Raw genomic sequence first — 27,974 nt, forward strand, 5'->3', positions numbered from 1 at the left:
GAAATGGGTGTTATGGGAAAGGTTCAATCATTGTGATAGCAGCAAGGGTTAGTCAGAGCTGAAATAGTTTAAAAAGCTGATGTCACTGGGTGTGAATTTTAAAAAATTCATTCTCGGGATGTGGGCATCGCTGGCGAGGCCGGCATTTATTGCCCGTCCCTAGTTGCTCTTGAGAAGGTGGTGGTGAGCCGCCTTCTTGAACCGCTGCAGTCCGTGTGGTGAAGGTGCTCCCACAGTGCTGTTAGGGAGGGAGTTCCAGGATTTTGACCCGGCGACGATGAAGGAACGGCTGATATATTTCCAAGTCAGGATGGTGTGTAAATTGGAGGGGAACTTGGAGGTGGTGGTGTTCCCACGCGCCTGCTCTCCTTGTCCTTCTAGGTGGTAGAGGTCGCAGGTTTGGAAGGGGCTGTCGAAGAAGCCTTGGCGAGTTGCTGCAGTGCATCTTGTAGATGGATGCATACTCGTCCCTTCTTAGGTAGGACATTTAGGACTGAGATGAGGAGAAATTTCTTCACTCAGAGGGTGGCGAACCTGTGGAATTCTCTACCACAGAATTCTGTGGAGGCCGAGTCACTGAATATATTTAAGAAGGAGATAGATAGATTTCTAGACACAAAAGGCATCAAGGGGTATGGGGAGAGAGCGGGAATACGGTATTGAGATAGATAATCAGCCATGATCATATTGAATGGCGGAGCAGGCTCGAAGGGCCGAATGGCCGACTCCTGCTCCTAATTTTCTATGTTTCTATGTTTCTTATTTCACGATATTACAAGTGACAGCTGTAGCAGTTTCAGAAATAACTATTGAGGAGGAAAGTCTCTACATTCAGCATCTACCAGCTGTAGAAGGTCACAGTCTGCTCTGGACCTGGTGATGTTTCCCAGCCTTCTTCGCTCTTCGAATTTCTTTAATGGCTTCAGTTGGTCATGGTTTTATTGTGGATGTGGTTTGGACTGGAATGTATTGACATCTTTCTCAGGAGCTGGACTTCACGGTGAGGTTTGTGTGCACAGGGCTCACTTGGGCTGATCACTGAATGCTGTGAAATTGACAGCTGGGTTAGCGGGTAGCAGACAGCGCAGAAAAACACATCGTTAAACGCCTAATGGTGACCCAACAGGAGGCCGTGGGATCCATGATCCATGCATCTTAACTTAAATTTAAGATCATCACTAGAAAAACAAAGGGAGAAGTGGAGAGAAAGCGGGAGGGTTGCTCGGATATAGAAATAGTGGGGGAATTCATAATATCTTTTAAAAGGGAAGAGGATAAATATTTGACAAAGAATATAAATCTGGAATGTGCTGCCTGAAAGGGCGGTGGAAGCAGATTCTATAGTAACTTTCAATTGGGATAAATACTTGAAAAGGAGAAATTTGCAGGGCTGTGGGGAAAGAGCAGGGGGGCAGTGGGACTGATTTGAGAGCTCTTTCAAAGAGCCGGCACAGGCACGATGGGCCGAATTGCCTCCTTCTGTGCTGTGAGAGATTCTATGATTCTATTCTATGGTTACCAGCCTTGTATCTGTGAGGGCAATTCGTGTCAGAAGGCAGCGAACAATGCCCGTGTCACCGAGGGCAGAGAGCAGCGAGTGTGCAACGGATTAGTATGAAGCTAAGGTTCTCAAGAATGCAAGCTCGTCTCTCACCCCTTGATGGCTGGTAATAACTTTGCTTTTGTCTCACTCAGACCCAGTGTTGCCAGCTGTAAGTGAACCCCTGCACGTACCCAGTTAAAAAGACAAATGGGGCGCGGGCCTTATTCTTTAGACATTACACACATTCCTGAAAGCTATGAATAAAAACTGCAAATCACGCCAGCTCCATCAGCACCTATGAAGTGCAAAACCAAAGTCAGCATTTCAAGAGGCAGATCGTTCGTTTAAAGGGAACTTGCTCCTCAATCGCCGACACGCCGGTTATTCTGGCGTCTTGCTGTGTGTCTCCAGATCTTTCACTTCGGATTCACAATATCTGCCAAATTTTATTTTCCCCTCTTTATTTTTCCGAAACTTGTCTCTCAAAACTGCCAGGCTGCCCCCCCCGCCGCCACCCCACCCCCCCCCCCCCCAACTCCCCACCGCAACCTTTTCTTTCAGCCCCCAAATAAATGGATAGATTCCACTTTTTTTTTTAAAAGGTCTATCGCGCTGAAGTTCAAAGAGGGGATTGCACCATAAAAAGGGACGAATTTTCATTCCTTTCTCTGTTTGAAGAAATATTTTTTACTTGCGTGCGGTGAATGTTGTCACTGCCAAGGCATGAGCTGGTGAACTGATTGAACTCAGTATATAGGGCAGGAGTGTATTCCCAGGGCACGGCAATAGGCCTTCACAATCCAGGCAATTTAACTTTAGGCTTAAATTTGTTATTCCCTGGTTTGTCCTGCCCTGACGCACTCTCTGGGCTCGGAGTTTTGAAAAAGGGATCGTTCTTTGTGTTGTTGCCCCATTGTTGGATTAATCAGAACACTTAAAAGGAAGAAAGACTTGCATTTCTACAGCGGCTTTCACAACCTCAAAACCTCCCAAAGCACTTCACAGCCAATGAAGTACTTTTTAAAGGGTAGTCACTGTTGTAATGTAGGAAACACGGCAGCCAATTTGTGCACAGCAAGCTCCCACAAACAGCAAGGTTCCGCAATCAACTGCCTAGGCCCTAAGCTCTGGCATTCTCTCCCTAAACCTCTCTCTCTTTTAAGACGCTCCTTAAAACCTACCTCTTTGACCGAGCTATTGATCACCTGCCCTCATATCTCCTTATGTGACTCCTGTGAAGCACCTTGGGACGTTTTACCACGTTAATGGTGCTGTATAAATACAAGTTGTTGATGTATTGTAACAAGAAATTCACCGCGGCAGTGATCTGAAGGACTCTTGTCGACAGTGCCCCTTCTTCACACGGTCCAGTATTAAAACGGTTAAGAGAAGTGAAGATTATGCAATCTAATCTCATTAAGGTTGACAAATTATAAAAACATTGGTAAATGATATTGAGGTTTCCCAAAAGTGAAAGGAGCGTTTATGATCGGAGTGAACAAAGTCTGGTGTGTAATCGCGGTGGCGCCAACTCACTGGACAACGTCCTTCCTGCTGATGGATGAGCAGCGCTCAATGTTGCACTATTTGTCCCATATGTCCCAGTGCCACCCCTGTGACCACATTGACCTCTCGCAATCGAAGAACTTGGCAGAGCCTGTACACAAGCTTGTTTGTGCTCTTGCTTCTTTGCTAGTTAGTTGATCTCAAGGTTACAAAGTATGTACAGCACAGAAACAGGCCATTCGGCCCCACTGGTCCATGCTGGTATTTCTGCTCCACACCAGCCTCCTCCCACCCCTCTTCATCTCACCCCATCAGCAAATCCTTCTACAGTATTCCTTTCTCCCTCGTGTGTTTATCTAGCTTCCCCTTAAATACTTCTATCCTAGTCACATCAACCACTCCCTGTGGTAGCCAGTTCCACATGCTCACCACTCTCTGGGTAAAGAAGTTTCTCCTGAATTCCCGATTGGATTTATCAGTGACTGTCTTATAATTATGGCCCCTAGTTCTGGCCTCCCCCACAAGTGGAAACATCTTCTCTATGTCTAACCTATCAAACCCTTTCATAATCTTGAAGACCTCGATCAGGTCACCCCTCAGTCTTCGCTTTTCTAGAGAAAAGAGCCCCAGCCTGTTCAATCTTTCCTGATAGGTATAACCTCTCAGTTCTGATATCATTCTAGTAATTCTGTTTTTGCACCAGTGCCTCTCTATCCTTTTTATAATATGGAGACCGGAACTGGTCACATTGCTCCAAGTGTGGTCTAACCAAGGTTCTGTACAAGTTGGATCTCAACTGGTGTGTTACAAAATGAGAAAAAAATCTACTTGGCCCATTGAGGCTCCAACAGAACTCTCTCCCTGTTGTCTTTCTTCACCTCGCTCTCTCACAGAAAATTGTATCTCTCTAAGCCTTCTCATTTTCTCTACCTCTGCACTTTTCAACAATTTCCCCTCCCCACACCCGCCTTGAATCACCTACTCTCTACATTTTCTCACATTCCCTAATCCCCTCTGGCTTTTATCATAGTTTTGACGGACATGGCAGCACTCTGGCCTCTGAGCCAGAAGGTCGTGGGTTCGAGCCCCACTCCAGAGACTTGAACGCGTAATCTAAGCTAACGTTCCCAGTGCAGTGCTGAGGGAGTGCTGCACTGTCGGAGGTGCCGTCTTTCGGACGAGTTGTTAAACCAAGGTCCCGTTTGCCCTCTCAGGCGGATATAAAAGATCCCATGGCACTGTTTGAAGATGAGCTGGGGGATTATCCCCGGTGTCCTGGCCAATATTTATTATTATCTGGTAACTTGCATTTCCCCACTTTACAGCAGTGACCAGACTTCAGAAGGACTTCATTGGCACTTTGGGACATCCTGAGGTTGTGAAAGGCATGATGGACATATTGGGCTGGATTTTCATTGAGGAGGCGTGTAGGAGGCGGGACTACAACTTTCGGGGTTGTAGTCCTGCCTCCATCGTGTTCTAGCCAACCCACGTGATTTTCCCTTGATTGACCTTGTTGAGCCCGCCCAGCAGGCTCAGCAGGCCAATTAAAGGCCACCCGGCAACAGGTGACGTCACAGATTGACATTTCATCTGTCAAAAGCTTTTGACAGATGAAATATCAGCGTTTGACAGCTCTTTGAAGCTGTCAAACACTGACAATCTGTACTCTAAGTTAATTCCTTCCTCTCAGGCTGATTTAGAGATCTCTCCGGAACAATAAGCTGAATGCTGCAACTTTTGACAGCTCGCGGCCATTCTGCTTTCTGTGCCGGTGAGATGAGGGACTCCCGAGACCTGAAGGAAGGAAGGCTGTAAAGGTAAGTAAATGTAAGTAAAACTTCTTTAAACACTTTACACACACCAAACACACTTACCTCTGCACTCATGCACCCATCACTTACCTGAACACCGGACCTCTCGAACCCTCCAAGCCCTTCAGCCCGACGGCCTGACGGTCCGCCTCGCTAACTTGGCGTGGTTTGGAGCCGTCGGGAATCCCACACGTCAGCAATAAAAATAGGGATTAGGCTAAAAACTGCCTGTTAACTACCTGTTAACAGGCAGTTAATTGGCACTAATCCCCTTCCCGCCTCAGGGAGGCGGGTCCCAGCGCGGGTTGGGTACCCGCCTCCTGTGAAACTGGCATGGAGGCGGGTTGGGGGCGGGATGGGTTCGTGCCCCCCGATTTCGGGATTTTAACCCCCCACACACCTCCAATCCCGCCTCCACGGCCCAATGAATATCCTGCCCATAAGCTCTATCTTTCTTAGCTTCTGTTACTTTTTCCCTTTTCCTTAGAAATCATTCCCTCTTCCGTTGTTTAGCTCGCGGTGCCTCGCATCATTCCTAGTTTACAAGCTGCCTACTCCCACACCTCTGTGAGTGTCACTCTGTAAACTAACTTCGACTAAACCTTTTGCTCACCCCCCTCCCCATATCTCCAGCCCTGGCTCGGTCTCCAGTATTGTTTCTTTAAAAAGAAGGAAAGATTTGCATTTATATCGCACCTTTCACCCCCTCAGGACGTCCCAAAGCGCTTTACAGCCAATGAGGTACTTTTTGAAGTGTAGTCACTGTTCTAATGTGGGAAACGCAGCATGCCAATTTGCGCACAGCAAGCTCCCACAAACAGCAATGTGATAATGAGCAGATAATCTACTTTAGTGATGTTGATTGAGGGATAAATATTGGCCCCAGGGCACCGGGGAGAACTCCCCTGCTCATCTTCGAAATATTGCCATGGGATCTTTTACGTCCACCTTTCAAGTCCTTTAATCGTCTTAAACACCTCAATTAGATCGCCCCTTAATCTTCAGTAATCAAGGGATGGGCAATAAGTGCTGGCCTTGCCAGCGACGCCTACATCTCGCGAATTAATTTAAAAGAAGAATACAAGGCCAGTGTATGGAACCTGTCCCCATAAATTAACCCTTTTAGCCCCGGTATTGTTCTGGTGAATCACACCTCTGGGCAGCACCTTGGGATGTTGAAGGTGATGTTTAAATGCTCGAGTGAGCCAAGGCGAGTGACTCACCGACTAATCGCTCCCCGCCTACGGAGAGTTGATGTTTGTGGACATTATCTGGTCATTTAATCCATTGCTGTTCGCAAACTATCTCATTAAATTACACTTCAAAAATACTTAAATGGCTGTGGAGAACTTTGGACACCCTGAGGATGTGAAAAGTGCTATATAAATGCAAGTTTTCTCTTCTACTTGACAGTGCTTTACCTAATCTAAGCGTTTGATATTGCTGCTGGGTGCCCAGAAATCTCCTCCTGTCAAGCACTGAGATTCCTGATCTTACAGCACAAAGATGTATTAAAACTAATGCATGTTTTGAGGAGGTGCAGCACAGATTTACCAGAACAATACCGGGACTAAAAGAGTCATTTAGTGAGGACAGGTTTCATAGATTAGGCTTGTATCCTTTTTTGTTCATTCATTTGCGGGACGTGGCTGTCACTGGCAAGGCCAGCATTTATTACTCACCTCTTGAGGATAGGAGAGTGAGGAGTGATCTAATTGAGTTATTTAAGATGATTAAAGGAGTTGATAGGGTAGAGAGAGATCAACTATTTCCTCTGGTGAGCGGGGGGAGTCCAGAACAAGGGGGCAGAATCTTAAAATTAGAGCCAGGCCGTTCAGGGGTGATGTCAGGAGGCACTTCTTCACACAAAGGGCAGTGGAAATCTGGAACTCTCTCCCCGCCCAAAAAGCTGTTGAGGCTGGAGGTCAGTTGAAAATTTCAAAACTGTGATTGATAGATTTTATGTTGGGTAAGGGAATTAAGGGCTACGGAACCAAGGCGGATGGATGGAGTTAAGATACAGATCAGCCGTGATCTCATTGAATGGCGGAACAGACTCGAGGGGCTGAATGGCCTCCTCCTGTTCCTGTATTACAGGCTCAAGGGGCTGAATGGCCTCCTCCTGTTCCTATATTACAGGCTCGAGGGGCTGAGTGGCCTCCTCCTGTTCCTATATTACAGGCTCGAGGGGCTGAGTGGCCTCCTCCTGTTCCTATATAACAGGCTCAAGGAGCTGAGTGGCCTCCTCCTGTTCCTATATTACAGGCTCGAGGGGCTGAATGGCCTCCTCCTGTTCCTATATTACAGGCTCGAGGGGCTGAATGGCCTCCTCCTGTTCCTATATTACAGGCTCGAGGGGCTGAGTGGCCTCCTGCTGTTCCTATATTACAGGCTCGAGGGGCTGAATGGCCTCCTCCTGTTCCTATATTACAGGCTCGAGGGGCTGAGTGGCCTCCTCCTGTTCCTATATTACAGGCTCAAGGAGCTGAGTGGCCTCCTCCTGTTCCTATATTACAGACTCGAGGGGCTGAATGGCCTCCTCCTGTTCCTATATTACAGGCTCGAGGGGCTGAGTGGCCTCCTCCTGTTCCTATATTACAGGCTCGAGGGGCTGAGTGGCCTCCTCCTGTTCCTATATAACAGGCTCGAGGGGCTGAGTGGCCTCCTCCTGTTCCTATATTACAGGCTCGAGGGGCTGAGTGGCCTCCTCCTGTTCCTGTATTACAGGCTCGAGGGGCTGAGTGGCCTCCTCCTGTTCCTATATTACAGGCTCGAGGGGCTGAGTGGCCTCCTCCTGTTCCTATATTACAGGCTCGAGGGGCTGAATGGCCTCCTCCTGTTCCTATATTACAGGCTCGAGGGGCTGAATGGCCTCCTCCTGTTCCTTTATTACAGGCTCGAGGAGCTGAGTGGCCTCCTCCTGTTCCTATATTACAGGCTCGAGGAGCTGAGTGGCCTCCTCCTGTTCCTATATTACAGGCTCGAGGGGCTGAGTGGCCTCCTCCTGTTCCTGTATTACAGGCTCGAGGGGCTGAATGGCCTCCTCCTGTTCCCATGTTTCTGACAATAAAAGTAAAAAGTGGATGCTGGAAATCTGAAACACAAAGAGTAAAAGCTGAAGAAACACAGAGCGGGTGGATTAGTTTGTGCGGAGAGGACTGGCCAGTGACTGACTGACTGACTGTTCTCTGCACGGATGCTGATTGACCCACTGTGTGTTTCCAACTTGTTCTTGATTTGGAGAATAGTGCGAGCAGGTCCTGTACTTGACCCTGAACAGTACGTGATCTGGAATGAACTAATTGGCCACTCCTCCTTCCTGCCGTTAACCTTTGATGTGGAGTCTCAGTGAGAACAGTTAGCTCAGAGGCTTCTTAATTATTATACGAGTGTTGGAGCTATGTCCACACCCTGCAATAAAGATAATTATGGGCTGTGTATCAGTTATCACTGAATGTTCTGTGTCACGTGGCACGGTCCAGCTCCTGTCTCAAAGTGAGCCCATATGGAAGAGATCGATCCTTGAGCCAGTGATAGCGCATTAGCGACCTTCTTTCAGACAGACAGGAGCTATTTTACTTTGTCAGAGGACACTGCAGTGTCAGCCGTGGCTCAGTCGGTAGCACCCTCGCGCGCTGAGTCAGAAGGTTATGAGTTCTAAGCCCCACTGCAGAGACTTGAGCACAAAAATCTAGCCTGACCCTCCAGCGCAGTACTCATGCCGTCTTTCGGATGAGACGTTAAACCGAGGCCCCGTCTGCTCTCTCAGGTGCATGTTAAAGATCCCACGGTCGCTATTTTGAGGGGAGTTCTGGGGCCAATATTTATCCCTCAACCAACATCACTAAAAACAGATGATCTGCTCATTATCACATTGCTGTTTGTGGGAGCTTGCTGTGCGCAAATTGGCTGCTGCGTTTCCCAACATTACAACAGTGACTACACTTCAAAAAGTACTTCATTGGCTGTAAAACACTTTGGGGCGTGTGGTGGTCGTGATGACTTTGTAAAGATAAGTTTGGGCGATATGAGCAGCAGTGGCAACTTTAAATGTAAACGATTCCTTCAAAAAGGGGATCTGTTATTGGGACAAAGTGGATAGCTGGGACTAAAGCCACATCCTTCAGTACAATGAGTTTAGGAAACCAATCACCTAGATCTTTAAATGGTGCCCTTCATGGAACCTAACCTCGGTGCTGTGGCCTGAGGGAATTGCCTTTGTAACTTTATCTGAAATGTCTACATGGGAGGAACCATTGTTTTATATTTGGCAGTGCGGGTCCTGTGGGCTGTCAGCATTGAGGTAACTTGCAATTTGCTGCTCGCTGTACACAGAGAAAGGATGTCGCACGCCTATATATTGTTTTGGTATTTCATATTAAAAGTTCCCTTTCTCAACATTGCGATACCCGGGTGATTAAGCTTCCCAATATGGTGTACATAGATTTCTAGCGCAAAATGCACCTCACTACACAACATAGAATCATAGAGTGACACAGCACCGAAGGAGGAAAGACTGGATCGGCTGGGATTGTTTTCTTTGGAGCAGAGGAGGCTGAGGGGAGATTTAATTGAGGTATGTAAAATTATGAGGGGCCTGGATAGAGTGGATAGGAAGGACCTATTTCCCTTAGCAGAGAGGTCAATAACCAGGGGGCAGAGATTTAAAGTAATTGGTCGGAGATTTAGAGGGGAGTTGAAGAGAAATGTTTTCACCCAGAGGGTGGTGAGGGTCTGGAACTCACTGCCTGAAAGGGTGGTCGAGGCAGAGACCCTCATCACATTTAAAAAGTACTGGGATATACGCTTGAAGTGCCGTAACCTGCAGGGCTACGGACCGAGAGCTGGAAAGTGGGATCAGGCTGGATTGCTACTTGTCAGCCGGTGCGGACAAGTTGGGCCGAATGGCCTCCTTCTGTACCGTAAATTTCTATGATTCTAGGCCAAGAGAGCTGGAATACAAAGGGGTGGAAGTTATGTCACAAATAATCTATGTAGTATGTCAGCATACATGAGCAACGGTGACGGTGAATTGCAGCGTGCCATTACAACCCAAGTTTACAAACCAGGTTTTTCATGCGATGTTGCTACGGCGACCCTTTAAGGTTACGGCACCTCTTCAAGGTTCCAATGACCCTACCAGGCCCTTGCGTCTCACTTACAGCCATTGTGGCGTACGACACTCCCTGCCGGCTAGCATGTACTGTATATATCACTATATTAAAAATCTCACGCACGCACGCTCTTCCTTTCACCTTCCTCCTTTGTATATTCCTATGTCCACTTTTGCATTGGGAATTGTGTATGTAAACCCGTCATGGCGTAGTTACACCTTCTACACCAGCGGAAGTGTTGCAGTGCCGCCACTGGCAGGAGGGTGAAATTACAGCGTGACAAGTTTCCACCGGCAGTTTCTATTCGAGATCTGGAGGTTGGAATTTATAATAAAAACATAAAAAGAAAGATAGAAATGTAAATGATTTTAAAAAGGTCTGTGTGTCCTGGTCTATTTATCCCCTGCTCTCTAAGCCTGCTGCACCTGAAGATTGTACTTAGTCTTGATTCCCTGTGTGCCCAGCCAATGACCATTGGCTCTATAACTCTATAATAAGAAAGACTTGCATTTCCACAGCGCCTTTCACAACCACTGAACATGCCAAGGCGCTTTACAGCCACTGAAGTGGTTTTTTGAAGTGTAGTCACTGTTGTAGGAAATGTGGCAGCCAATTTGGGCACAGCAAGATCCCACAAACAGCAATGTGATGTTGATTGAGGGATAAATATTGGCCAGGACACCGGGGAGAACTCACCTCTGCTCTTCTTCAAAACAGTGCCACAGGATCTTTCACGTCCACCTGTGAGGGCAGACAAGGCCTCGGTTTAACGTCTCATCCGAAAAACTGAATTTTGCAATGCTCCGTTTCTGCCTTGGGGCCTCGATCCATGGTGGATGTGTAGCAGAAAGTTGGCCGTTGGAAGTCTGCTAGGCAGCACTCCCAATTTTAACTTTAATGACCACAAAATGACGTGACGTAGGTGTGGTGACTTCTTATGCCCTTATCGTCTGCCGGGACTCTGCAAAATGTATCCTCGTCCTCTGTCCTCGGGTGACAGTCCTTTCAAAAATGGTTAATTTAAAACAATAATGTTTTATGACAAACTATTGAAAGCTATTGTAATACTTGCGGTATGTGCAGAATCTGGAGAGAGAATCTGGGAGAGGTGGCGTTCTTCCTGTTCCTTTCTAGATGACTGAGCCTTTCTCTCTCTCTCTCGCTATTTTGCAGGTGCTAATACAAGCCTTCTTTGGAATGACACTGACTCAACGGATTCAATGGTCCTCTGGCTGGGCAATGTCACCACTCAAATGGTAAGTGTCCCTCTGTCATTCTGCAAAGCACGCCTGTCCTCGGGCAACTTTCGAGAGCGTGACTCTGGGACTGGGCTCCCATGGGCGCTTTCATGTGCCAGCTTTGTGCTGCTTGCGTTGGAAGCAGTTCTATTTACGGACACCTCACAGCAGTAGATAAATTTACATATACACGCAGACAGAACCTGTTATTGATTCTTATTTTCCCTGCGATGGCTTTTACAAGTGTGAGACGTGGGAGGGGCGGGGGGGGGGGGGCGTCGATTCTAAGCCGCAGGTGGGAATGCAATTACACTGAACAACTTGGGGGTGAAACAGTGCGCTATTCCAATTCTGGCCGCTTGCGCATCCTCGGTTTCCATTGCTCCACCATTGGCGGCCGTGCCTTCAGCCGCCTGGGCCCTAAGCTCTGGAATTCCCTGCCCGAACCTCTCTACCTCTCTTTTCTCCTTTAAGACACTCCTCAAAACCTACTTCTTTGACCAAGCTTTTGGTCACCTGTCCCTAATATCTCCTTTATGTGTCTCGATGTTAAATCTTGTCTGGTCACACCCCTGTGAAGCGCCTTGGGATGTTTTCATAGAATGATGCAGCTCAGAAGGAGGCCATTCGGCCCATCGTGCCTGTGCCGGCTCTTTGAAAGAGCTCTCCAATTAGTCCCACTCCCCCCTGCTCTTTCCCCACAGCCCTGCAATATTTTCTCCTTCAAGTATTTATCCAATTCCCTGTTTGAAAGTCACTATTGAATCTGCTTCCACCGCCCTTTCAGGCAGCGCATTCCAGATCACAACAACTCGCTGCGTAAAAAAAATTCTCCTCCTCTCCCCCTCTGGTTCTTTGGCCAATTATCTTCAATCTGTGTCCTCCGGTTACCGACCCTCCTGCCACTGGAAACAGTTTCTCCTTATTTACTCCATCAAAACCCCTCATGATTTTGAACACCTCAATTAAATCTCCCCTTAACCTCCACTTATTGTTAACATATTAATGTTTTAATGTGTTAAAAGCACTATATAAATGCAAGTTCCTGTTGTTGCTACATTTTTGGCTGACCCATCATGACGGAGTCACGTTGACGATAGCCAGTGACGTAAGAAAACTACTAGGCACTTGGTCTAAGTGCTAAACAAAGCTTTAATCAATTGTTTTACAACATGGAGGTCTAGTTGTGTCCTTCACTAGTTCCTGTTAAGAATGTCCTGCGCAAGCTGGGCCCGTGCCCGAGTATTTATACTCTCCCTGGACAGCGCCACCCGTAGGCCACTCAGTATTATTTCATAAGTCTTTCTTTCATGAATGACTGATTCATGTCAGCCAGTATCATTGTTCTTCTGCCCTGGAGGAGCTAGCTTTATGGAGATGCAATGGTCGTTTGTACTGGATACAGACTGCCTGCCTCCCAGCCTTCAAATGTGTGTGGATTTGACTGAGATGACAATTTGCCAATTGCCATTTCAAGCTCTACTGAAACCCGCTTCACGAGGTTCTGATCAGACTCTCTCCCCTCTCCTCGTCGTCCCCCCCCCGCCCCGCCCCGCCCTGCCATTGATATTTGGGAGTAATTCTATTTCAAGGATTCCACCTTTTGAAATATGTACAGATTGTTAATTTTTTTTATAATGACAGCAGTATATTTGACTTCAGGCAGCCTCCGTTCTGGCACTGCCGTTTTTCTTTTGCCACTTTCTTGTCAGACTGCTGCGATTGTTTAAAGTTCTAATTGTTTTCCTTCCACAAAGCAAGCTTTGAGCCGGCTGTTGCCTGGGACTGTGTTTCGCTACTTGAACAGGCAGATGTCACACCCACCATTCTCCGCACTGTGACCCACTCCCACCTCGGCTGTGTCATCAGAAGCGGATCCAACGCTTGGAGACAGAGAGAGAGAGAGAGATAAAGAGACAAAAAAGCGAGAGGGCTGGTTGCTCCAAAGCAGTCTCTGCCAGCCAGTTCCAGAGCAGAATTGAATGAGGGTTTAGAATAGGTCATTCTGCCCCTCATTTTGGGAAAGGTCACAGCAAGACCTTACTGGAGGGACCTTGGGTGGGACATAAATGTAGGAATTTTATAGGGATGGTTAACATCGGAACAGGAGGAGGCCATTCAGCCGCTCGAGCTCGTTACATTAGGAACTGGAGGAGGCCATTCAGCCCCTTGAGCCTGTTATATAGGAACAGGAGGAGGCCATTCAGCCCCTCAAGCCTGTTATATAGGAACAGGAGGAGGCCATTCAGCCCCTCAAGCCTGTTATACAGGAACAGGAGGAGGCCATTCAGCCCCTCGAGCCTGTTATATAGGAACAGGAGGAGGCCATTCAGCCCCTCGAGCCTGTTATATAGGAACAGGAGGAGGCCATTCAGCCCCTCGAGCCTGTTATATAGGAACAGGAGGAGGCCATTCAGCCTCTCGAGCCTGTTATATAGGAACAGGAGGAGGCCATTCAGCCTCTCGAGCCTGTTATATAGGAACAGGAGGAGGCCATTCAGCCTCTCGAGCCTGTTATATAGGAACAGGAAGAGGCCATTCAGCCCCTCGAGCCTGTTCCGCCATTCAATGAGATCATGGTTGATCTTTACCTTAACTCCATCTACCCGCCTTGGTTCCGTAACCCTTAACACCCTTGCCTAGCAAAAGCCTATCAATCTCAGTTTTGAAATTTTCAATTGACCCCCCCCCCAGCCTCAACAGCTTTTTGGGGGAGAGAGTTCCAGATTTCCACCACCCTTTGTGTGAGGAAGTGCTTCCTGACATCACCCCTGAACGGCCTGGCTCTAATTTTAAGTTTCTGCCCCCTTGTTCTGGACTCCCCCCACCAGAGGAAATAGTTTCTCTCTCTCGACCCGATCAACTCCTTTAAACATCTTAAACACCTCAATTCAATCACCCCTTAATCTTCGATACTTGAGGGAATACAAGCCCAGTCTGTGCAACCTGTCCTCGGAATTTAACCCTTTTAGCCCCCGGTATCATTCTAGCCACAGGATAGAAATGTTCACCAGCCACATTTACCGCGAGATTAAGATGGTTTATACCAGACAGCGGGGAACAGATACTTTCTGGCAGCTGAACTATTTCTTCAGAACAGAAGGGTCTGGGATTATATTTTGTACTTGTGCGAGGCAGTCGGGTGATACCGGCAGCAGAGGCAGCGGGTGAAGTCAAAGGTCAAGCGTTTAAATACCATCTTGCGTCTACTTCTTGAGTCTAGACATCTACAGCAGACTGAGGGAGAGACGGAAAACAATGGGAAGCGGTTGGAGGGGGTGGATGTCAGTGGGAATGGGAGGCCGTGAAAGTAATCTTAACCTCCGAGACCTGGAACCCAGGCCTCACAGACAGCCAGCGACGGAAAGGGTGGGTTTGTGGACAGAGCTACATTGAAACCTGTCTAGACGGAGCCCCGCAAAAACACAGACACTTATCGAGAGACCCAACTAAGGCTGGGGTTGATTTCTTTGGAACAGAGGAGGCTGAGGGGAGACGTGATTGAGGTGTATAAAATTATGAGTCGATAGAAAGGACCTATTTCCCTTAGCGGAGAGGGGGGCATAGATTTAAAGTCATTGGTAGAAGGATTAGAGGGGAGTTGAGGAGAATTATTTTCACCCAGAGGGTGGTGGGGGTCTGGAACTCACTGCCTGAAAGGGTGGTGGAGGCAGAAACCCTCATTGCATTTAAAAAGTACTTGGATATGCACTTGAAGTGCCGTAACCGACAGGGCTACGGACCAAGAGCTGGAATGTGGGATTAGGCTGGAGAGCTCTTTGTCGGCCGGCACGGACATGATGGGCCGAATGGCCTCCTTCTGTGCCGTAAACTTCTATGACAGGTTGTTGTTGGCTTGTGACAGGGATTCTGCTGCACACCCCTGATGCGCTATCAATTACTCATAAAAGACTGAGAGTTAGAAGAGTAACCAAAGGCTTTTATTAACAACAGAATGGAGGTCTGCCTCGAGTGGTCGACCGGTCCATGATACTAAGGGCTGGGGAGCAGTCACCTTTATACTAGGACCTGTGGGAGGAGTCAGCCGAGGCATGTCCAGGCATGTACGCAGTGGAATACAAACAGGACAAACAGGAATACAAACAGTGGTTTACCACATTCACCCCTTGTTTAAAATTGAGTCCGGCGGGGTGAAGTGTATTAAAAGTTAGTGTATTGGAGTCTCTCCGGAGGTCTTGTCTGCCGCTGTGATCGGCGTGGCGACGGCAGGGGTAGTGAAGCTTCCGGCGTCGAGTCCAGCGTAGGCTGTGGCACAGGCGTGTCGTCCTCGTAGATGTCGAGCGGGTCGCGGGGCCCCGGCCTGCCGTCTGCTGGGGCTGGATATCGGATCGTGGGGGGGGGTGGTAGTGGGTAGTGGGTTACTGCGGCCCCCGAGGGTGCAAGGTCTCTTATGGAGACTGTGTCCTCCCGCCCGTCCGGGTATGCGATGTAAGCATACTGGGGGTTGGCGTGGAGGAGGTCGACCCTCTCGACCAGGGGGTCCGTTTTATGGGTCCTCACGTGTCTTCTCAGTAGGACCGGCCCTGGGGACGTCAGCCATGGCGGTAGCGATGTCCCCGATGTGGACTTCCTTGGGAAGACAAACATTTTCTCATGAGGGGTGGCGTTAGTGGCAGTGCAGAGCAGTGACCGAATAGAGTGGAGCGCATCGGGGAGCACATCCTGCCAGCGGGAGGTTGGAAGGCCCCTAGACTTTAAGGCTAGCAGGACGGCCTTCCAAACTGTCGCATTTTCTCTTTCCACCTGTCCGTTCCCCCGGGGGTTGTAACTGGTGGTCCTGCTTGTGGCAATACCCCTAGTTAGCAGGTACTGACGGAGTTCGTCGCTCATAAACGATGAGCCCCGGTCGCTATGGATATAGCTGGGGAAGCCGAACAGGGTGAAGAGGTTGTTCAGACATTTAATGACCGTGGCACTGGTCATGTCCGGGCAGGGGAAGGCGAACGGGAAACGGGAGTACTCATCAATAATATTGAGGAAGTACACATTGCGGTCGGAGGAGGGGAGAGGCCCTTTAAAATCGACGCTCAGGCGCTCGAAGGGGCGAGTGGCTTTTATCAGGTGGGCCCTGTCTGGTCTATAAAAGTGCGGTTTGCACTCAGCACAGACTTGGCAGTTCCTGGTCATGGTCCTGACCTCCTCAATAGAGTAAGGCAGGTTGCGGGCCTTGATGAAGTGGAAGAACCTGGTGACCCCCGGGTGGCAGAGGTCATTGTGGAGGGCCCGCAGTCTATCGATCTGCGCGCTGGCGCAGGTGCCACGCGATAGCGCATCCGGGGGTTCATTTAGCTTCCCGGGCCGGTACAAGATCTCGTAGTTGTAGGTGGTAAGTTCGATTCTCCACCTCAAGATCTTGTCATTTTTGATTTTGCCCCTCTGCTTGTTGTTAAACATAAAAGCAACTGAACGCTGGTCAGTGAGCAGGGTAAATCGTTTTCCGGCCAGGTAGTGCCTCCAATGACGCACAGCCTCCACAATCGCCTGGGCCTCCTTCTCAACAGCGGAGTGTCTGGTCTCCGGGCCTTGGAGGGTTCGTGAAAAGAAGGCCACGGGTCTCCCCGCCTGATTGAGGGTAGCGGCCAGGGCAAAGTCAGACGCGTCGCTTTCCACCTGGAAGGGGATGGATTCGTCCACTGCGTGCATGGTGGCTTTGGCAATGTCCTCCTTGATACGGTGGAAGGCTAAGCGGGCCTCTGCCGTCAAGGGAAAAGAGGTGGACTTGATCAGCGGACGGGCCTTGTCCGCATAGTAGGGGACCCACTGGGCGTAATAGGAGAAAAACCCTAGGCACCTCTTCAGGGCCTTGAGGCAGTGGGGCAGTGGAAGTTCCATAAGGGGACGCATCCGGTCGGGGTCGGGGCCGATGACTCCGTGTTCCACAACACAGCCAAGGATGGCGAGGCGGTTTGTGCAGAATATGCACTTCTCCTTGTTATATGTCAGGTTTAGGAGTTGGGCGGTGCGGAGGAATTTTTCGAGGTTTGCGTCATGGTCCTGCAAGTCACGGCCGCAGATGGTCACATTGTCCAGATATGGGAAAGTGGCCTGCAACGCATTTTGATCTACCATCCGGTCCATCTCCCTTTGGAAGACGGAGACCCCGTTGGTGACGCCAAAGGGAACCCTAAGGAAGTGATAGAGGCGGCCGTTTGCCTCAAAGGCAGTGTACTGGCGGTCCTCAGGGCGGATGGGGAGCTGGTGGTACGCTGATTTCAGGTCAATGGTCGAGAAGACGCGGTACTGCGCGATCTGGTTGACCATATCAGCTATACGGGGGAGTGGGTAGGCGTCCAGCAGGGTGTAGCGATTTATTGTCTGGCTGTAGTCGATGACCAGGCGCTGCTTCTCGCCGGTCTTAACGACCACAACCTGGGCTCGCCAGGGGCTGGTGCTGCCCTCAATAATCCCTTCTTTCAGGAGCCGCTCCACTTCGGTTTTAATGAAAACCCTGTCCCCGGCACTGTATCGCCTGCTCTTTGTGGCGATGGGCTTACAGTCGGGGGTGAGGTTAGCAAACAGTTGGGGGGGGGTGACTCTGAGTGTGGAGAGGTTGCACCTGGTGCGCGGCGGGCAGTTTGGAAGCTGCTGGCTGCGGACTGTGAGTGGGGGTAGGGGTCCACCGTACGCCATCGTAACACTTTTAAGGTGGCACTGAAAATCTAACCCCAGCAGGACGGCAGCGCAGAGGTCAGGCAGGACCAGAAGTTTAAAATGATCGTACACGGTCCCGTCTACTACGAGTGTCACCACGCAGTAGCCGCCGATGTCCGCCGACTGGGACTCGGAGGCCATAGAAATCCGCTGTTGCGCAGGCAGGACTGGGAGAGAGCAACGCCGCACCGTGTCGGGGTGGATGAAGCTCTCCGTGCTCCCAGATTCAAAAAGGCAGATTGTATCGTGACCATTTACCTTAATGTCCATTGTGGAACTGGCCAGTTGGTGTGGTCTCGCTTGGTCCAGTGTAACGGATGCCAGCGTAGGGGTCAGTGTGTCGCTGCGGGTATCAGATGAGGCGGTGTCGGGGGCCTGCTGCGTCCCGGCTGTCGTCCAAGATGGCGGCGTCCATGATCCCCATGTGGCTGGAGGCGTCCAAAATGGCTGCTATACCGGTGATTCGCACATGGCCGGGGAGGTCCAAGATGGCGGCCCGCATGGCCCACACGCGGCGCTGCTGGGGTTCGGGGTGGCTTTGGCCCTGCAGACGCTAGCGTAGTGTCCCTTCTTCCCGCAGCCCGAGCAGATCGCGTTTTTCGCCGGGCAGCGCGCTCTGGGGTGTTTTGCCTGGCCACAGAAGTAGCATTTCTGGCCTTGGGGCACTGCTGTCTGGCCTTGGGACACTGCTGCGGTAGTTGGGCCGTTGTTGGGGTGTGGCTGGGGTGGCACGGCGCTATGAGGCGGTCCTACCGTGTCCCAGGCTGTCATTCCCCGCGGCGTCCACGGTGCAGAGGAGTAGGCATCCATGCCCTGGTAGGCTGCATCCAACGATAGTGCGAGTTCAGAGGCCTTGTTGAGGTCGAGGTTACTCTGCTCCAACAGTCGCTGTCGGGTGTAATTGGATCTGTGGCCCGCTACAAAAGCGTCCCGGATAAGTTCCTCTGTGTACACGGCGGCCTTTACATCCTTACAACCACAGGCCCGGCCAAGCACAGACAGTGCCTGAAGGTATTCCACGGTCGATTCCCCAGGTTGTTTACGACTCCCCAGGAGGTGCCTGGCGTACACTTCGTTCACTGGGCGCGTGTACTGGTCCTTGAGGAGCTTGATAGCGTCCGCGTACGAGGTCGCGTCTTGGATGACCGAGTACACTCGGTGGTTCACTTTGGAGGTCAGGACATCCAGTTTGTCCTCGTCCGATTTGATTGCTTCGGAGGCGGTCAGGAATTTTTCGAAACACTTAAGCCAGTGAGTAAACTTGGTGGATGAGTCCGCCTCCCGATGATCTAAGTCCAGGCATGCTGGTGTGAGGATCTTCTCCATTATAAAAATGTTGTTAATAAAATTGATGCGCTATCAATTACTCATAAAAGACTGAGAGTTAGAAGAGTAACCAAAGGCTTTTATTAACAACAGAATGGAGGTCTGCCTCGAGTGGTCGACCGGTCCATGATACTAAGGGCTGGGGAGCAGTCACCTTTATACTAGGACCTGTGGGAGGAGTCAGCCGAGGCATGTCCAGGCATGTACGCAGTGGAATACAAACAGGACAAACAGGAATACAAACAGTGGTTTACCACAACCCCCAATTACCTGCTCATATTACTGCGATGCACACAACATTAAATTGCACAATGGAGCCTTGTTTGCAGACGCTCGGCAATAAATGCCAATTACTCCAGATACGGGGGCGAACACGGAAGAAAGATTTAATGTAATCACACAGGAGATCTTTATGTCGATTAGACTAATAATGACGGTTGGAGTATACCTTTGGAAAACCATTCACTGATTGCTAACCTAGAATCCTAGAACAGTGCAGCACAGGAGGTGGCCATTTGGCGCATCGAGTCTGTGCCGGCTCTTTTGAGGAGCAATCCAGTTAGTCCCACTCCCTCGCTCTTTCCCCATATCCCTGCAACTTTTTCTCCTTCAAGTATTTATCCAATTCCCTTTTGAAGGCTACTATTGAATCTGCATCCACCGCCCTATCAGGCAGCGCATTCCAGATCCTAACCACTCGATGGGTAAAAATGTTTTTCCTCATGTCACCTCTGGCTCTTTTGCCAATCGCCTTAAATCTGTGCCCTCGGGTTATCGAAAGATTTAAGGAAGAACTGAGCGAGACGTTCCCAAGAAAGATTTTTTTTAAACGGTGGAATATTACAGCACAGAATCAGCCCATGGAGTCTATGCGGATGGCTTTCTCCACGGGCCACCCGGCCTAATCCCACTCACCCGCCGTTTACTTGTAATGTAACTCCTTTTCAAGAAACTATCTAATTTAGCAGTGGAACAGTTGATGGACCCTGCTCCAATGACAGTTTGACAGAGGTTTACAGAGGAGCTGACTTAGTGATGTGACTTGAACTGTGTCCAACTTGGAAGAGTGCCGAAAGGCCCAAGAATTAGACAGGCATTAGCTTCAGATTGATTTGCTTGCGGAGCACACAGCTGGGGCCTCTTTGTCTCTGAGGGAACTCGCTTTTGACGAGAGGAGGGGGAGGGGAGAAAGAGAAAAGGAGGATCCCTCAGTATCCTGTTCCAAACGTTTTGTCGGCAGGTGGAAGTTTTCAGAGTTTGCCTCTTGTGCTGTCTTGAAGAGGCTGACCTCCGGAGTACGCACAGCTGGTGGGGGGACCTCGCTCATGACCTCAATCGCAGGCAAGAGGCTCAATATGAGTTAATGCCGTGCAGGTTCTGCTGCACCTCGAAGAGATTTGGATAGTGTGGTGAATTAACACACTGTCCTTTTAGCTCTGAGATCTGGGCTTGAAACCACTCAACATTGAAGAGCTGAACTGCGGGTGGTGAGTTGGGTTAGCACACTGTCCTTTCAGCCCTGGGTTTAAAACCAGCCCACATTAACGAGAAGAAAGCTGGCTTGTACAGATGCCAACATAAAGAACTTGCATTTAAATAGCGCCTTTCACAGCCTCAGGACGTCCCAAAGTGCTTTAGAGTCAATGAAGTACTTTTTGAAGTGTAGTTACTGTTGTAATGTAGGAAATGTGGCAGTCACTTGGCGCATAGCAAGCTCCCACAAACTTTTTTAAATCAGTATTTTTAGCTGTTGGTTGAGGGATAAAAATTGTCCCAGGACACCGGGTAGAACTAGCCCTTCTTTGAAATAGTGTCATGGTATCTCTTATGTCCACCTGAGAGAGCAGACGGGGCCTCGGTTTAACATCTCATCTGAAAGATGACACCTCCGACAGTGTAGCACTCCCTCAGTGCTGCCCCTCCGACAGTGCAGCGCTCCCTCAGTACTGTCCCTCCGACAGTGCAGCGCTCCCTCAGCACTGCCCCTCCGACAGTGCGGCGCTCCCTCAGTACCGACCCCTCCGACAGTGCGGCGCTCTCTCAGTACTGCCCCTCCGACAGTGCAGCGCTCCCTCAGTACTGCCCCTCCGACAGTGCAGCACTCCCTCAGTACTGCCCCTCCGACAGTGCGGCACTCCCTCAGCACTGCCCCTCCGACAGTGCGGCGCTCCCTCAGTACCGCCCCTCCGACAGTGCAGCACTCCCTCAGCACTGCCCCTCCGACAGTGCGGCACTCCCTCAGTACTGCCCCTCCGACAGTGCGGCGCTCCTTCAGTACTACCCCTCCGACAGTGCGGCGCTCCCTCAGTACTGACCCTCCGACAGTGCGGCGCTCCTTCAGTACTACCCCTCCGACAGTGCGGCACTCCCTCAGTAGTGCCCCTCCGACAGTGCGGCGCTCCTTCAGTACTACCCCTCCGACAGTGCGGCGCTCCCTCAGTACCGACCCCTCCGACAGTGCGGCGCTCTCTCAGTACTGGGAGTGTCGGCCGGCCCAAGTCTCTGGAGTGGGACGTGAACTCACGACCTTCTGACTCAGAGGCGAGAGTGCTGCTCACTGAGCCACAGTTGACACTTTGCCATGTTGCTCCAGTAAGGAGTGCTCTCTGAGTTTGGGGTTAAAGCGCGGTTTCAGTGTTTTCAAGTTTCAAGTGCGTTGTATCTGACCCGAAAGCACTTGTTGCTGAAACTTGACGTGAAATGTAGAAAGACGCCCAATTTTTCACCGCTAAAAGGGGAGACTTTTCACTTTGAGGCTCCCATCAAATACCCGTGGAGCAGATCGAAGAACTGCCAACCTCAACCACAACAACTTGCATTTATATAGCGCCTTTAACGTAGTAAAACGTCTCAAGGTGCTTCACGGGAGCGATTACGAAATGGCCTCTATCTGCACTGTGGGGCTTCTGTGATTCTGTGAAAATCTGACACCGAGCCACGTAAAGAGATATTAGGACAGGTGTCCAAAAGCTTGGTCAAAGAGGGAGGTTTTAAGGAGCGCCTTAAAGGCGGAGAGAGGTAGAGAGGTTTAGGGAGGGAATTCCAGAGCTCGGGGCCCCGGCAGCTGAAGGCACGGCCGCCAATGGTGGAGCGAAGGAAATCAGGGATGCGCAAGAGGCCAGAATTGGAGGAGCGCAGAGATCATGGGGGGTTGTGGGGCTGGAGGAGATTACAGAGATCAGGAGGGGCAACTTTGTTTACCTTGAGAAGTGCAGAAACTGCGAGATATTTGGCAAAAGATAAAGGCCTAGAAATTCAGTAAGGCCCCGCCAGCTCGCTTGCGCCCAAAAGTTAGCGCTGCGCGCGGAGCCAGTTGCGACCGTCAGAAATTCAGTTTTTGCGCCCCAAGTTGGAACCGGGCGCTATTCCAGGGTGTGCCCGCCCCCGCTTGGGGCGCTGAAACTGAATTTCAGTGCTGTAGGTGCCGCTGCGCCACCCGCTGCGGAGCGGCAGGCTGCGGTACTGCAGGCCTCCTCCTTCTCTTAAGGGGGAGGTGCCTGCAACGGGGAGATCGCCGCTTGATAGTGCCGGCAAATGAGCCCGGCACCACGGAGAAGTGCCGGGCTCGCGGAAAGCAGCCGGCAATGCCGCGGGGGGGGGGGGGGTGGGTGGAGGAGGCCGGGGAAGGAGGTGCGGGCAGGCGGCCGCCGAAAAAGCGGCCGGCCGCACCTCCGCCTTAACTAGCGCCACTAAGGCTGCAGGACGGCCACGGTTGCAGAACGTTGTTTGCGGCCGCTGCGGAAGAGGCGGCCGCAACTAAATATGGGGATCGGGTCGGTATCGGGGCGGAACCGGGGCACTGTGCACACCGATGACGTCATCGGTGCCGGCGCAGCGCTACCGGCTACCGCCGCCATTACCGCTGCGCTGAATATCAGCGCAAACTCCTCTATTGGCGCAGAAGCCCTCTTTGGGTGGTAACTGGGCGCAAAGCTGGCGGGGCCTTACTGAATTTCTAGCCCAAAGTCCCTTGTGAGTCGATGGTCAACAACAGAGGTGCCGTGAGTCGACAGTGACGGGAAAGGCCGGTGTTATTGTCGTACAACACAGGCACAGCTGACCGCTCCTCATTGTGTCGAATGTTTCTCACCTCATGTCGATAGCGGTTTATATTGCGGCTCCTCACACCTGCGCCCAGTTGAATTCCGTTTCTGGTTTTCGTGCTTTCTGCTCATTTTTAAACCTGATAAAACCGTAATGTATCCAGGTACATTTAAAGGAGTGGCGATTTGCATTTCAGCTGCTTGGGAGGTACAGCACTGTTCAAAACTGCTGGGCACTAATTGAGAGGCTTGGCAGGGGGAGGGGGGAGTCGAGGAACTCTTGCACTCTCTTATCTGCCGAACCTGCTGCCAAACAACTTCTGGGAATTGGTCAAGTGATATATATTCCCAACGCTTCAGTCAATGGCTTTTCCCATTTTATTTTTGTTACTTTGGAAGGTACGGTTCGAAATAGTGAAGGGTACTAACTACAGATGTCCATTCCTTGTTCTTTGGCCTACTGCTGATGTCCAAGCTGTCTCTTACAGTGATCTTTCAGTTCAACAGCACTAAAGTAGGGCCGGATGAGCTTAGTCCCATGGGGTTACAATCAATGGTGTCTCTTAGAAGGATGACACTATTTGTATTTAGCACAAACTTTGGCCTACCTAAAACTCAATTTTTAGCATAAAATAACTAATATTAAAAAGGATGTAACGACATTTCAGATAACAGGAGATAATTGATAAATTAATCAAACTTAAGAGAGGATAAAAGGTCTTTAAAATTATGAAGGGGTTTGACAGGGTAGACGTAGAGAAGGTTGCCTAGAAATTCGTCGTGGGTGGTGGTGTAAAGCGGGTGGTATCGGGTGGGCCGCCTGTTGTATGTGCCGTCTGATATTCACTTGCATTGACTGCAGTGGGACTGAATATTAGGGGCTGCGTATAACGGGAGGCAGATCCAATACCGCCTGCTTTGCACCACCATCCGCGACGAATTTCTACCCCGATGTCTCCACTTGTGGGAAAGTCCAACTCTAGGGGCCATCAATATAAGAGAGTCACTAATAAATCCAATCGGGGATTCAGGAGAAACTTCTTTACCCAGAGTGGTGAGAATGTGGAACTCGCTACCACAGGGAGTGGTTGAGGCGAATAGTATAGATGGATTTAAGGGGAAGCTCGATAAACACATGAGGGAGAAAGGAATAGAAGGTTATACTGATGGGGGAGATGAAGTAGGGTGTGAGGAGGCTCGTGTGAAGCATAAACACTGGCACGGACCTGTTGGCCTGTTTCTGTGCTGTTAATTCTATGTAAAGCCCCTGGTCTGGATGGATTGTATCCATGCATAGGTAAATGATAGCAGAGACGCTATTACATATATATATAAAAATTCATTAGAAAATAGAATAGTGCCAGAGGACTGGCGAGCAGCCAATGTGATTCATATCTATAAAAAGGGGCGATAGAACAAGCCCAGGGAACAATAGACCAGTTAGCTTAATGTCAGCAGTAGGAAAGATAATGGCATCTTTACTCAAAGGTTTAATTGAAAAACATCTAGAAGCTGAAAATATAATAAAGGGTTGTCAGCACGGATTCCAAAAGAGAAGGTCCTGCTTGACCAACCTTATTGAATTATTTGAAGAAGTGACAGAAAGAGTAGGCAAGTGTAATGCAGTTGATGTAATATATTTGGATTTCCAAAAAGCCTTCGATAAGGTACCGCATGGTCGACTCATGACTACGGTCAGAGCATGTGGAGTCAGGGGACAAGTAGCAGAATGGATAGCAAGCTGGCCACAAAAACAGAAAACAGAGAGTAGGGATTAAGGGTAGCTACTTAGGCTGGTGGAAGGTGGGAAGTGGAGTTCCATAGGGATTGGTGCTGGGACCACTGTTGTTCACCATTTACATAAACGATTTGGACTCGGGAATCGGAAGTACAAGTTCAAAATTTGTGGATGACACCAAATTGAAAGGTATAGTTAATACTGAGGAAGACTGTGACAAAATACAAGAAGACATTAATAAACTTGCAGAATGGGCCTGTAACGAATTTCAATGTAGATAAATATGAGCTGATGCATTTTGGTAGGAAGGATCAGGAGACCATGTACTGCTTGGATAATAAGAGTTTAAATGGGGTAGAGGAGCAAAGGGATTTGACGGTACAGATACACATCGCGATAAGTAGCAACGTGGGCTAATAAGGCCATAAATGCAAACAAAGCACTGGGTTCATTGCTAGAGGGATAGAATTGAAAAGCAGAGAAGTTATGTTCAACTTGTATTGAACCTCGGTTAGACCACACTTGGAGTATTGTGAATGGTGCTGGTCTCCATATTATAAAAAGGATATAGGGGCCCTGGAGAAAGTGCAAAATAATGGACATGCTTCTTAGTAGCGATGTAGAGTTCCAGAAAAGTGACTCTCTTTCTCTTCTCTGCCCAGAACACAAGCATGGACTGGTCATCGCTGTCAAGGGAGGATTGCCTGACGTATGGAGGCAGGATGGTTGGTGCGAGCTGTGACTATGTTCCAGATGTCACCTTGATGTCGTTCATCCTCTTCCTCGGCACTTACACCTGTTCGATGACACTGAAGAATTTCAAAACCAGCCCGTTCTTCCCAACCACAGTAAGTCAGAAGGATTAACACTTGATGTCTTTCTATCAGTGACTGTTTGGCTTGTTTAACTTGTATGCATGGAATCTTACAGCACGGGAGGAGGCCATTCGGCTCGTTGTGCCCGTGCTGGCTCTTTGAAAGAGCAGTCGGGCTCAGTCCCCCCCCCCCCCCCCCCGCTGTGTGTCCGTAACCCTGTCGGTTCCTCATCCTCCAGAACCCGTCCCACTCCCTTTTAAAATTACTGATGGAATCGGCTTCCACCAGATCCTGACAACTCTCTGAGTGAAAACATTTCTCCTCATCTCCCCTCGAGATCTTTTGCCAAAGATGTTGAATTGATGATCTCTGGTTATTGACCCACTCGCCAGAGGGAATAGTTTTTCTCTCAAAACCCCTCATCATCTTGAAGACCTCCGTTAGGTCACCTCTTAACCTTCTCTGTTCCAAGGAGAACAGTCCGAACTTTTCCAACTGCTCCTCATAACTGAAGTCCCTCATCCCTGGTCACACCCTGGTAACCCTCCTCTCTACCCTCTCTAAGGCCTTCACATCTTTCCTGAGGTGTGGTACCCAGGACTGTCCACAATACTCCAGCTGAGGCCTAACCAATTCTAACAGCAGACGAATATATGGTGTTACCTCCGGATGTTGGCCAGTGATGTTCAGCACTTATCCAATAGGCAGCTGAATCTGTTTGTGACCCCCCTGACCTGTATCAAACTGTGCTCTTTAATCTCAGTGTCAGTCATATTTTGCATATTAATGCTTCAAACATATTGGGTGGCGTAGTGAGTTAGCGTGCTGTCGTTTCACCTCTATATTTCAGCCGTGCCTCAGTGGGTAGCGAGTGCTGCACTGTCGGAGGTGCCGTCTTTCGGATGAGATGTTAAACTGAGGCCCCGTCTGCTCTATCAGGTGAATGTAAAAGATCCCATGGCACTATTTTGAAGAAGAGCAGGGGAGTTATCCCCGGTGTCCTGGCCAATATTTATCCCTCAACCAACATCACTAAAAACAGATTATCTGGTCGTTAGCTCATTGCTGTTTGTGGGAGCTTGCTGTGCGCAAATCGGCTGCCGCGTTTCCTACATTACAACACTGACTACACTTCAAAAAGTACTTCATTGGCTGTAAAGCGCTTTAGGACGTCCTGAGGTTGCGAAAGGCGCTATATAAATGCAAGTCTTTCTATTTTTATTTGAACCGCTGACTGATTGGATGGTAGTCTTCTTGGTGTCTTGGCTGTAAGGATCCTATCTGGAGTGCATTTGGGCAGTCTCAATGTAAAGGTGGCCCCAGACCATTACACCAGGCAGAATTTGGTTAGACCACACTTGAAGTACTGTGCATAGTTCTAGTCTTCATATTACAAAAAGGATTATAGAGGCATTGGAGAAGGTGCAAAAAAGATTGACAAGGATGATACCAGAACTGAGAGGTTATAACTATCAGGGAAGACTGAACAGGCTGGGACTCTTTTCTCTAGAAAAGAGAAGGCTGAGGGGACGACCTGATCGAGGTCTTTAAAATTATGAAGGGGTTCGATAGGGTGGAAGTAGAGAAGATGTTTCCATCTGGAGACCAGAACCAGGGGCCATCAATATAAGATAGTCACTGATAAATCCAATAGGGAATTCAGGAGAAACTTCTTTACCCAGAGAGTGGTGAGAATGTGGAACTCGCTGCCACAGGGAGTGGTTGAGGCGAATAGTATAGATACATTTAAGGGGAAGCTGGATAAACACATGAGTGAGAAAGGAATAGAAGGATATGTTGATAGGGTGAGATGGAGAGGGGTGGGAGGAGGCTCGTGTAGAGCATAAACACCGGCACGGACCAGTTAGACCGAATGGCCTGTTTTTCTGTACTGTACATTCGGTGTAATTTGGACAACTTGCCATGACATTGAGCGGGTCACTCCGAGAGACCACTAGGTGGGATAATTTTACAATACGGATGGAAAACTGCGAGATGCTGACCTGCAGTTTGCCGACATGCGAGGCTGCGAGGAGGGTGATTCCATAAAGTTGGCCTTTTGGTGTGGGGAACGTTGAACAAACTCTGCAGTCAGGTAAGGGGTGGATTGGGACAGTGTGCTCCACTGTTGCATTTCATTACGGTAGAGAAGAGGGAGCGTTACT

The 27,974-nt window shown here is 49.6% G+C and overlaps 1 protein-coding gene across 1 annotated transcript in view; it reads left to right on the plus strand.

The window, feature by feature from the left end:
• LOC147122516 (electrogenic sodium bicarbonate cotransporter 1-like) overlaps nucleotides 1–27,974 on the plus strand; it is a 229,974-nt gene that overhangs the window by 143,752 nt on the left and 58,248 nt on the right. The window contains 2 exon segments of the mRNA XM_086006102.1: nucleotides 11,151–11,233; nucleotides 25,657–25,842. Coding sequence (XP_085862228.1) covers nucleotides 11,151–11,233; nucleotides 25,657–25,842 — 269 coding nt within the window.

Source organism: Somniosus microcephalus, chromosome 2 (genome assembly GCF_052327205.1).
Source record: "Somniosus microcephalus isolate GS21.2 chromosome 2, FLI_Smic_1.0, whole genome shotgun sequence".
Taxonomy (NCBI): domain Eukaryota; kingdom Metazoa; phylum Chordata; class Chondrichthyes; order Squaliformes; family Somniosidae; genus Somniosus; species Somniosus microcephalus.